The sequence below is a fragment of the Myodes glareolus genome, chromosome 5, assembly GCF_982192425.1.
Source record: "Myodes glareolus chromosome 5, mMyoGla1.1, whole genome shotgun sequence".
Taxonomy (NCBI): domain Eukaryota; kingdom Metazoa; phylum Chordata; class Mammalia; order Rodentia; family Cricetidae; genus Myodes; species Myodes glareolus.
The window spans coordinates 68848629-68861369 of NC_142030.1; the positions used below are offsets into that span (position 1 = coordinate 68848629).

Genomic DNA, 12741 nt, shown 5'->3' on the forward strand with positions numbered 1-12741 from the left:
TCCTTCCTTCCTTCCTTCCTTCCTCTTTTTTCAATGCCCAAGAGCCAGGCACTGTGCTCAATCTTAGAAGACAAAAAAAATGAGCAATTAATTGTCAAAGAGCTCGTGGTCCGATCAACTGTCAATAGCACACGGTGAATGGAGAACGACGGGACCAAGGAGGAGAGGGGACCACGCAGACGGTTCCAGCTGTTTGGAGTACATTGGGGTCAGACAACACTGAGTCACTCTTTAGCAATCCTGCCATCATGCTATATGCCCTTGAGGTATTTGAGGTGTCCCTTTTTGTTTGTCATATTATTGTCTGAGACTGGATTTCAAAATCATCTCCATGACACCATCTTTTTCTTTTTCCTCAGCTAGATATTTGCTTCCTTATCCAGCCTCACTCACAGCACAGTTCACAGTGTAGGCGATTAGTCTGTCTGTTCATCACTTGACTAGACAGTGATTTCCTTCAAGGAAAAGACAGTTTTATGCTGTTTTGAACTGTCCTTCATTCCCAAGGGACATGACTGGAATGTTAGAATGCTCGGCAGCCTTTTGTTAGAGATTATGTTCACAAAGAGAAGTCTTGAGTAGAGGGCCCTGCTGGTTCAGAGCAGAACCACTCATGCTATCTTTAAAACATTTGGCTTTATACAGAGAGTATACTACAGAGAGTAAGTGTTCAGTTAACGTCATTCAAGTATTTGATGAGGCATTTGTAATAGTGCTAGGGATAAAGAAATTTCACCTGGGAGTGATGGTGTGTGCCTTTAATCCCAGCACTCAGGACACAGAAGTAGGTGAGAATTTCTGTTGAGCTAGAGGCCAGCCTGGTCTACACAGAGAATTCCAAGCCAGCCAGGGCTACATGAGTCCCTGTCTCATTTTTTTTTTCTTATCGACTCGTGTGGATAAATAAAGACTGTGTCTCGCTGGGCAGTTGGGCTTTGAGTCAGCCTGGAGAAGAACTAAGAATTATTGGTTTTAGAGCTAGAATGAAGGATTTCATTTTTCCCTCAACTGGACCACAGTTCCTGAATCTTATATACAATTAAGGCATGGGCGGGCTGTGCTGTGGCAGCAGTGTACCCAGTGTATAATGTTCCCTTTTGCCTGTGTTTTCCTCCTGGCATTATACTGTTGTAAAAGAGGGGGGCAGAGGGGTACCAGGCTGAAGAGGAGTCCTACATCTCTTACTTTCTTCTCTTTGACCTTGATTATCCTTTTTTTAAAAAATATTTTTATTATTTTTAGTTATGCGTATATGTGTGGGCTCATGCACAAGAGTGTAGGTGCTCTCGGGTGCCACAAATGTCCCTGGAGCTGGGAGTTACAGGTGGTTGTGAGCTGCTTGACCTGGATTCTGGAATCAAGTTCAGGTCTGCTTTAACTGCTAAGCCATCTCTCTAGGCCTCTGATTAACCCTTCACCAGAGGCTGAGGTTTTTGTACAGAAGTTTGCCAGAAAGACTTAGGCTTTTTTTCCACCAAGTCTCATGCCCTATCTTTCTTCTGAAGAAACATTTATAAAACCTTATTGACATGAATTAAGTGGAAGGGAAGGATAAAAAAAAATCTGGTGTGTGTGTGTGTGTTGGGAAACCAATAGCAGAGATCTACATTGTCCCAGGTACAATACTTCCTAGCAATCATTTGAATCTCATCAAAATTGTGAGAGTTAAAGGACAAAGGACATATAAGGGATTTAGAACAATGCTTGGTATAGGGGCAAGGACAGACAAGCTAAAAATCTCAGCTGCTGTGTTGTCCAGGGCTCCTCCACCCAGGGTGGCTTTTGCCTCAAATAAGTTCTCTAGGACAGTCATTCTCACACTGAATGTGGTACTTTGCTCTGGGAGTGGTGTCTTCCCAGAGGTTCAGCCTGGATACGGGACTGTCTCACCAGAGGGTGGATGCAAATAGGATTCTTTTTCCTCTCAGCGTTGTTTTCCTTCTCAACCCTTGCCCCAAGCCTCAGTCAGTTGGATCACAGACTAGTTCCAGTCCTAGTTTATATCCAGGTGTTTTGGCTTTTCTTGTAACTCCAAGACTAAATAGACAATTACATTGACAGACAGAAACAGCACAAATTTTTTGGCACTGACATTCTAAATTGAATTCAACAAGCATTTATTGAGCCCCTAGAGCATGCAAATACACTTCCTTTAAATGCATTTGGCTCTTAACTGTTTCAACTATTCAATTTGAATTAGTGCTGATTCATCTTTAAGGGTTTTATGAAGAATCAATATTAAGATGGAAAAAATATTTGCACAGTTCTCTGCAAATATAAGCGTCTTGTGTGGATTATTGTTGCTCCAGTACTAATATTAATTGAAATGACAACAGTTCTGCTTCCCAGGCAGACTGTAGAAAGCAGCTGTAGAAAACAGAAGACAGGCGGAAGAGGTCAGGGGAGGTTCCTTCACCACGTCCGGCCCAAAGGGGCGGAGCATAAAGGAAAGCCCCCGGAGGCCCCGCCCTGTACCCCGCCCCCTCCGTTCGAGCGGCGTAGGCGGTTACCATGGCGATGACGTCTAGAGGGCGGGGCGGGGCGGGGCTATGAAGAGGAGGAGGAAGATGGCGGGAGGGCGGCTCTGAGGAGACCTCGGCGGCGGCGGAGGAGGAGAGAAGCGCAGCTCCGCGCAGCGCCGGGGCCCATGTGGGGAGGAGTCGGAGTCGCAGTTGCCGCCGCCGCCGCCTGTAGCTGCCGGAGCCGGGTGGGAGTGAGGGGGACACGGCAGGATGAAGTTCGCCGAGCACCTCTCCGCGCACATCACTCCCGAGTGGAGGAAGCAGTACATCCAGTATGAGGTACCCGCGGCGGCCGGGTTTGGGGCGGGCTCGGAAGGGGCTGCCATCTCCCCAGTCGCGACCTCAGCCGCCGCCGTGAGCTCCCCGGTCGGGGCGGACTTTGACCCACTGCCGCGGGGAGCCACTGCGGCATCCCCGGCGCTTCTGGCCCCCGGCGGCCAGGCCGTCCTTCCCCTCCCCCGCAGCCCTCTGCCGCCGGGGTAACGGATATGCAGGCGGCGGCGAGAGGAAGGGCACAGCCGGACTGGGGCTGGGGAATGGTGGTGGGAGGCTGAGCCGCAGGTGTGACGGCGGCCCGGGGTCGCGGCGGTTCGGCGCCACCTTCTCTCATTCCCCCGACCTCCGGTCCCCACCGCGGAAGATTACCCCCTCGCCAAGGTTAGGTGCTTCTCGCCGCTCCTCTCTCGCCAAGGAATCGTGCTCTTGCAAGATAAGCCCCTCCAGCGCTTGCCTTCACCAGCCCGTCGGCTTACCCCCACTTGCCCACTGTTGACAAAGGCTTTGTAACAGGATTGAAACTTGGTGAAATGTGTTTCGCCTAATGCAGTGGTTATAGTTTCCAAACGCATTGAACTAATAGTTCTGTTTTGATAAGGAGACGGTGTCTAGTCTAGTCTTTGTACTGATTGCACGAACTATACAGAGGAACCTCATCTTTGGATTTTTCACTCTTCTCAGGTTTTGGAATGGAGGGAAGAGGAAGGAGGCAAGAGGATCATTTCAAATTTCAGATTTTCTGCTAAGTTTTTAGGGAGAAAATTCACTGTATTGTAAATACTGTACCTTACTTGTGTGTTACAGGAGTCATGTTCCTCCCTTCCTCTCAGTTTCTTCTTCCACAGCTTTGGGAGGCTATTTAATAGGTAGTGTAAGGAACCTTGAGTCAGTATTGGGAACAGTAAAGGCAGTGAAATCTACTCACATATTTAGAAGGTAGGGTACCTGAAGGGTTTTGAGCTTGCAATAGGTTATTCTCAGAAGCTAGTAGCTCATCTCCTGGATAGAGAAAGACAGCTGGGTCTGTAACCTCCAGGAATTCACATCTATGGTATGAGCAGGAACAAAGAGTATAAAATCAATAGGAGCACACACACACACACACACACACAAACACACACACACACACACTGGCTAGGTTTTATGATTTAAAATATTTTGGATCTCTTTTTAACTTTATATAAATTTAGTGATAGGATGTTTAGGCAACAGCAGTAAGTTCATTTATTCATGTAGCCAGTGTAATAATTGGAGACGGGGTCGGGGGAAGGGTGTAGTTAGGTTAAACAGAATCTTGAAGATTGTAAAATAAGTTTACGTACAGTATACTGCATTTAATGCTAGAGACGAATGGCTTATTATTAATACTTTCTTGCCAGTTTGCTTGTAGGGTTCTTTTAGCTGCATTCTGTAAGAAAAGGTTCTAACAGTTCAGGCTGTAGAGTGTTGATTTAATGTTTGTAATAACATTCAGTCAGTTTTAAAACCTTGGCTAGCCTCCAGATGGTGGGTTTCATTGAAAGGAGGCCTTGGCTTTTCATCCTGCTGCTAGCACTTTCAGCACCACTGTCAGTTCTTCAGAGAGGCTAGGACCGGAGCATGCCGAAGCACATCTTATTATTATACAGTATGGAATGCTTGATTTCTGCTCAGAGTAACAGTGGTCGAATGTATCCTATGATTTGTTTGAAGTATTTCAACATTTGACTATTTTATAGAATTAACTTGGACTATCTTGGCCTGGAAGGGGAAGCATATGATTTAGTTTAAAAATGCAATTAACCCTTGGTTTGTAATGTCAGCTTTGTGGCTGGAGTAATCACAGTGACTCTGGGACGCCTCAATTTACGTAGTCTATTTGGTTAGTATTATTTCTAAATGGTTACTCTAGATTAGTCACCGAGGGACAGAATTCCTATGCCTTTGAGTGACTGCATTTTCTTTCTCAGACCAATTATAAATTACTTTTAGAAAAATTCATTTATTGTGGATAATTGAAATTTGATTCTACAGAGAGATTCCCTAGTATGCAACTTCTATTCTTGGTAGACTCATTGTTCTATAGACAAGGTGAAAAATAAGGGGCTTTTTCTTTGTAAGTTGGAACCATTAAAGACGTTTGCATCAGAGTGTAGTCTTTGTGTTGTGTATTATTTCTAAAGATTTAAAAATAGCATAAAGAGATGAGTAAGAATTGCTAAGGTCTGGGAATGTTAGGGACTTAAAAATGCCAGGGAAGAGATGGTCTCAAAAAGAAAAAGTCAGAGGAAAAAGGTATCTATAATAAAAGTTAGCTTTTGCTAAGCATTTGCTTAATTTTTTGAAATATGTGTTTTCATGTAGTTGAAAATGAAACAGTTGGCAGAACAGACACTTGAATTTGTTTTTCAAGCCCTAGTGATGAAATTTGATGCATTTCCCTTAATTCAAGCTTAGGCTGCCTTCTAGTGCCCTAGACTAACAGAAACTGTTCAGTTTCTTTGTTTTATGTCAGTTTATTAATTATTACTTGAGTTAGGTGGAGCTTTAAGATAGAAACTGAACATTTTGCTTACATCTATAATTCTATACAATATATAATTCTATATAATATTATAGATACATGGCGCATGGTAGGTGCTAGTTCTTGTGTATGTTGGCTGTGAGGCCCTGGAGAGAATGTTTTTGCTCTTCCTGCTCTCTTCTTTTCCATAAAGAAACACATAAAGGGCCAGAGCCCTTTAAGGCCCATTCTAGTTCCTAAGTGTTTGGTTTAACTTTTAATTTCCTGAATTGCTAAAATTATTGATAGTATTATGTCAACATCCTGAAAATTATTAGTCTTTAACTAAAAAATTGTGGCATTCATAGTCAGGATAAGCACAAAAGAATAGAGCAACAAGGCAAAACCATATGCAGGACTTCTAGTTGATGCTTTATGAACAGTTTTACTAAGAATAAATACAAATGAGCAGAGACTATCTTTGTTTCTAATAACCTGAGTACAAATCTCAGGGTGGAAAATGGAACATCAATAAGTGCTGGAACAATCCTTTGAAAAACTTTAGAATCAATGGTTGTATATTTTAGAGGTCTGTAATAGGTTAATTGAATAGGTTAACTCAGACCAATTTCATCCAGATAGACTAGTGGGATCAGATAGTATTTTGCAGAATATTAACAAAAGAGGCCAGTATATTTGATGCCTTTGATTGCTGACATGATTTTTTTTTTCTCTCTAGGGTCCTGTGCTTTGGTGTCTCAGGAACCAAGAATGACTTTTTTCAATGTATACTGTAGTAAGCATAAGATACTAAAACAGTGAGCTCTCCAAAGTTGAGGAATTAAAAGGAATTTTAAAGATTATCTACTTCCTTGCTTTTTCAGGCAAAGAAACTCGGGTCTAGAAAGGTTAAGCCATTTGGCGTCATATAAATGTGTGGACATACACATGCACACATCTGACTTGTTTCTTGAGCACTGTATGTTTCAGAATTGGGAACCAGGTCACATTAGCTGTGTGACCCTATGAAATCACTTCCTCCTTTTGAGGTTTCAGGTTGTTTATCTGTATGTGGTGTTGGAGAACTAAACTTTGATGATTTCTAAGTAAGCCTTTTATAATCCAAGCACCCATTCAAGTCTAAATTTCTGTGTTTTGTTTTGGTTTAATTATGTTTATGAAGAGAGAATTTAAGGAACTATTTTTAAATCCTAATATAAAATTAATATTAAAAAAAAACTTTTCAAAAAACTTAATGAAAAGCCAAACAGTGATGTTCGCCTTAAATTCCAGCACTTGGGAGTCAGAGGCAGGAAGATCTTTGTGAGTTGAGGCCAGCGTGGTCTACATGGTGAGTTCCAGGACAGCCAGAGCTACATAGTGAGACCCTGTCTTCGAAACAAAACAAAAACAAAAATTCTCCAAATAAATAAATACGCCAAAAAATTAATAAATTAAAAAACGTTTTTAATTGAAATTTTGTTGTGACTTGAAAACTCAGAGAAATCTTTTGTTTCCATTGCTGGGGATTGAACCCAGGGCTTTGGGCATGCTAAGCAAGTCACTCTACCACTGAACCACATCTCCAACATGAGGCTTTTATTTTCCTTAAACAGAAAGCAATGGTGATGAACTGATTTTATGTTACATGATCTGGAAAACGTACTGCCTAAACTGCACTTCCCCATTGTCAGGTGGAAGGAAGAGTTGCTGTGATGTTCTGATTTTCACTTATAGAGCCCTCCCGTGGGAAAGCTTGTGTTACAGCTTCCGTGTCTCAGGAGTATTATGTTGATTAGTTAGGGTTCACTTGCCTTGCTGGAACTTGTTTGAAATTTTCAGTTTGGCCACCCGATGGGGCACAAACCACACTTTTTCTTTACGGTACTTCTGCAAATAAAGTACAATGTAGTATATTTTAAATAATGCTTATGAATGATTGTTAGTGAGATGCCTAATTTACAAATATAATTTAAATGAGTGAATAAAAGTAGAGCAGGAAGCTATAACTGTTCTTTATTGTCTCTGTAAAGTATATTAGTGTGAGTATCCTGGTAAGATTATACTTGTCTATCCATCCCTGAGGCTGATTTTGGATCAGCTTTTGGGTGAAGGCCCAGATCATAAGAACCTAAGAATCTTATTTGACCTGGGGTGACCATGGAAAACTAGTCCTGGCATCAGTCCTCATTTGGAAAACATTTGAGAGACTGAGTTATACTAGCTGGGGGTTTCAGGTACTTTTGACTTTTAGTCCCTAAAGCATTGTACCCCAAACTCTATGGCGTGAGATAAGATATTGTTAAAACCATTAGTTTTGTCAATATTATGCATATGAGAAGGAAGAAATAACATTTTCAAATGTTAGTAAATGAATTGGTGTAGCACTCTGCCAAGGAGGCTTCCCACAAGTGTTTTAAAATTCTGAGGGAGTCAGGGTTTTCAGTGATTTGTTCACTTCTTTGTTCGTTGTCAGCGGGTAGCAGTACAGTTTGCTTAGGTAAATGAATGCTGTGTAAGTTCAGCTCACTCAGCCTTCAAAGTCAATAAAACTTAGAGGAACCTAACAGGAGATGCTGTGAGGTAATGCCAGTCTGTAAGCATAGTGAACAGCATGGCAGTGACAACTGACTCATCCAGAAATAGCCACTAGCCAGACTCCAGGTAATGTAGCAATACTTTGTTAGATCTGACAAAAAGTTCAACAAAGTATTTCACAGTTTTAAGATAACCTTTTGAAGTCAGTGTTCATATCCTCTGACATCCACGATTAACTTATATCTCATGTGTGCCTTGATAGTTTGGTATCCATCAAAATTAAGTTCAAAATTAAAGCAGTCCTGAACCTTACACTAGCCCTTTGAAATACTGAGATAAATTATTAGATCAAAAATGTTCAGGTAGGAAAGGTGTTTTTTTTTTTTAAAGTCTTATTATTGAAGGAGGGCTATACTAGTATAAAGATCTTAGATCGGGAATAAGGAGCTAAGAATTCCTAAGGTACAGCTCTGTCATTTAGTGCTCATAAATAGTGAACACTTCTGTGTCCAGGTATGTACCCACTTATGTGCATTTTGTGTTTAGAAGCCAGAGGTTGACATTAGGTATCTTCTATTGCTCTCCATCTTATCTATTTTTGAGGCTGTCTCAAGATAGGCTCTAGCTGGTCTAGAACTCACAGAGATCCACCTGCCTCTACTCCTGAGTGCTGAGATTAAAGCCTTGCCCCACCTTATTTATTTGTTTTTTGTTTTTTTTTTTTTTTTTTGAAACAGCCTCTCTACAGGGCCTTGGAATGTACACTGGAACTCACTGTGTAGAATAGACTGGCTTCAAACTCAGAGAGATCTGCCTGCCCTTTCCCAGAGCTCCTCCTTAGTTTTTGAAGACAGATCTCTCACTGAACCTGGACCTTGCTGATTTTGTTAGACTGAATAGTCAGAAAGCCTCAAGGATCCACCTGCTTTCATTGTCCCTGTTCTGGTGTTACAGAGGAATTTCGCCATACCAGGATTCTCATGGAGGTTCCAAACTCAGGTGTTCATAATTGTGCAGTGAACTGTGTATCCACCAAGCCAGGTCCCCAGGCCTCAGCTCCAACAGTTGGTCTTTTGAAGATAAAAGGTGGGATGCAGTCACAGAGGAAAGTGGGGAAGTCTCAGTATCTATTCCTCTCATCCACTTAATCTCTCCATATTCCCTCTCCCTCTCTCGGCCTTTCCTTCCTCTTGTCTTCCCCCTTTCCAGAAAGCCTGGCTGGCCTTGCACTCCCCACATAGTCAAGGATGACCTTGAATTTCTGATCCCTTTGCCTATACCTCTAGTGCTGAGATTATGGGCGTGAGCTACCATTCTTGGTTTATGCCTTACTAGAGAAAGAACCCAAGACTTTTCACTAGTGCCAGGCAAGCACTCTTATCAACTGAGCTCTCTCTCTAGTTCCAGAAAGTATGCTTTGTGGGTTACTTTTTTTTTTTAATGCCTTAGAGCAATGGTTCTCAAGCTTTTTGAATCCTAGAACACTCTGAAAGTCTTCAAATTATAAAGGATGTCAATGTCTATTGATATGCTGTATTAGAAACTAAAAACCGAGGAGTGTTTAGTATGCAATATACAAACACATCTTTTACTAACCACTGGGGTTGACCTTACATTTCATACAGCATCTAAAACTACTTTGTATACCTGTGGGAGAAGGAAACAAAACAAAACAAACGAGTGGTAGGTTTATGAAGGGTTTTTTTTTGTTGTTTGTTTGTTTTATTTTTTTTTAATATAGGGTCTCACTATGTAGCCCTGGTTGACCTCAAACTCACAAGAGATTCTCCTGCCTCTGCTTCAGGAGTGTCTCCCTAGTGCAGGGATTAAAGGCATGTGCCATCATGACCAGCTCAGCAGTGCCTTCTATGAGCACAGGACTTATTTCAGAAAGTTGGGAGATGGCTTGAATAAAAATGTTCTGTTTTTACAAAGCATGGGAGAGGATAGGGTGAGGGTTTCCTGGTGCCTGCTACACAATGAAGGGCCATAGAGAAAAGAAATTTGGCTTCCCTGGATTTCACCTGTTAAGTCAGTAGAGCTAGAATTGAAATTAAGTCTCATACTATGGAGCTCTTCCTTCTGGGAGGGAGTGTAAATAGCAATGGTGGCGGTGGCGGTAGTGGATGGTGACAACAGCAGCAGCCGGGATTTGTTTGTTTGTTTATTTATTTGAGGGCTTATGTCACACCTTGTGATAAACACTTTAGAAAACATTTCTCTTAAAAGCAGGCTGTGTAGGTAGGTTGTTACTACTGTCTCAGGAGGGGTAGGCTGAGCTTGTAAATAACTATACTGCTGCTCCTAGTTACAGGAGCACACATGAGACAGTGAGAGGCCTCTTCAGTACCACTGACCTTTTATCTGTATCTATGGCATGGTGAAGTGATGACTGGTCTTTTCTGTCAGTAGGGTTTGGAGGCAGCAGAGCCCTTAGTAGGACAGAATTCACCTCTGTTAATTTATGTTTCCTCATAGTGGTCATAACATTGTGAATAAACAGCTAATACGATGAGCATAAGAAGGAAGGGATGAATTGTAAAAAGAGGAATGTGAAAGTGGATATTGCTATTGATTGCCTCAGTTGTGGCAGTTGGCTTTAAGGTTTATGTCAAGGTTACATGTTCCTGTAAGGAACAGTTCAGTTCCAGTTTTGTCCAAGTGAGAATGGAATCATAGAGATAAATGATGAAGGCCATTTGGCTTGGTCAGTGACTGAGCTAACCATTATCCTGACTTATTTTATTGGCTTTGTGTTTTAACACAGAGAACCTAAAGTCAGACTGTAGGTTCAAATCAAAGCTCACCGGCTTACTAGCTTAGTGACTGCAAGCAAGTCGCTTGTCATTTAGTTTTTTCTTAATAAATGTGTGTGTGTGTGTGTGTGTGTGTGTGTGTGTGTGTGTGTGTGTGTGTGTGGTGAGTGCACACTTGCGGAGCTCAGAGGACAACTGTTAGGAGTCGGTTGCCTCTTTCTACCCTGGGTCCTGAGAATGGAGCTTGTCATCAGGCTTGCATGGCTAGTGCTTTTACTTGCTGAGCCATTTCCCCAGCCCACATCACTTGACATGTTTGTGCTTTGCTTTCCTTCTGTGTAAATTAGCAATGATGATAGTAAGATTCTTGTAGGACTATTACAAAAATCGTCATTTCCAAAATTCATTTGTTCGATTGACATTTCCAAAGTCATTGAGACAGTCTCACTATGTAATGCAGGTCGATCTTGACATATTATGTAAGCACTCTATTACTGAACTAAAACTGTAGTTTGAACTTTTGATACTTTGGTCTCAGCCTATTGAGAAAATGCTGGGGTTGAAGATGTATGCAACATGCCTAGCTGTTGAGGATTAAATAAGTCAAACCACCAAAAGTTCTTAGAACAATGCCTGGCATATAGTAAGATGAATATATTAAAAAGTTCTTCTTTCCAAAGAATTCAAAGATAATGTATAGTGCTTGGTTAGTTGGCTTTATACTAGGGAGATGGAACCTCAAGCTTTATCTGCCAGATGTCATATGTAGATTTTTCTAGGAAATGGCTGTGTTCATTTGAGCTAATATTTCAGATGTCTGTAGTATTTGTTCTAATGAATTGTTCTTAGCTTTTTCAGTATACACTAAGGAAGACAGCCATCAATGATAATGTAGTTGTATAATAAGTTAGTTGTGATGGTCATTTTGTAAATTCGTTTGTTTGACTATCCCATGTCAAAATTTTTTGTTTTTTAACTGAGATGAAAAATCACAAGTGCATTCTTAAATGTATCCAAATAGCTTAAGTGAGCTTCTAGTGGTTACCTAACTTTAGTTCTTAGCAATTTTATAGTAAAAACAATATTTTGTCCTAAAAAGTTAGATTTGGAATTGAAAAAAAAAACTTCTCAATACCTTGTTTTTGAATGGATAAATTGAGGGCATACAGGTCACACACTGCATGGGATCAGCCTTACAGCTGGCTGCTTAGGTTTAGCACAGCCATATTGTAGTGGATTATTAAAAATTGCTGCGGATCCCTGAGTAGCTGCAGTGGCAGAAACGCTGCAGGCCGTTGGCAGGCAGCAGAAACTCTGCAGGTCCCCAAGTGGTGGCAGGCAGTAAGCCATTTGGTAGCAGGCAGGGGGCAGTGGTCCCAAGAGCAGCCGGTCCCAAGAGCCAGTCTCAGGCAGGGACAGGCCCAGTAGACCACAGCAGGTCTCCAAAGGTGGCTGGTCCCCGGCGGTGAGCCATGTGGTGGCAGCTGGCCAGAGACAGATGGATAGGCATGCCATGCAGAGTGAGGTTGGGTATTTATTTAGTGGTTATGGAAGGGAGGGAAAAAGAGCAGAGAGAGAGAGAAAGAGGAGAGAAGGGAGAGATGGAAACTGCCTCTGAGAGAGAGAGAGAGAGAGAGAGAGAGAGAGAGAGAGAGAGAGAGAGAGAGAAAAGAGAAGAGAAGAGAAGAGAAGAGAAGAGAAGAGAAAAGAAGAGAAAAGAGAGAGACTAAGGCTGCAAGCAGGAAGGAAGACCTGCCTGCCTCAGTGGATGGGGGAGGGAGTAGGCATGGCTTGTCTCTTAAAGAGACAGAACAATCATTACACATATAAATATTGCGTTTTGTTGTTGTTTTGCCTTAAAATTTCAAGGATGAATATTCTTTGTCCGGGTTAATAGATGTTCTGTACAAATACAGTTATCTGAATCTAATCTATTAGATCACATTAACAACCTAAAATGTTTTTTCTGTATGCCAATTAAAAGATTCAGTAAATGATAAGACTCAGGTTTTAATGATGCTGTTGTTTACTTACCTACATAAAATTAACCATTGCCCTCATTTATAAGGTATGCTCACAAGTAGAAAGCTGTTTGAATTAGGAGATAGAATTGAGGAAATATAATAAGGCTTGAGGGGTCAGGTAGAAATTAAAGGAAGACTCAGGA

At 41.6% G+C, this 12741-nt stretch overlaps 1 protein-coding gene across 2 annotated transcripts in view; it reads left to right on the forward strand.

Moving 5' to 3' along the window:
• The first annotated feature begins 2564 nt into the window (after nucleotides 1–2564).
• Xpr1 (xenotropic and polytropic retrovirus receptor 1) overlaps nucleotides 2565–12741 on the forward strand; it is a 150805-nt gene continuing 140628 nt past the window's right edge. Inside the window, exon 1 of one of the 2 annotated variants that reach the window (XM_085688082.2) lies at nucleotides 2565–2801. In XM_085688082.2, coding sequence (XP_085544208.1) covers nucleotides 2733–2801 — 69 coding nt within the window. In that variant the 5' untranslated portion in view covers nucleotides 2565–2732. The remainder of the gene's footprint in view (nucleotides 2802–12741) is intronic. The other variant, XM_048421693.3, reaches the window with a different exon arrangement.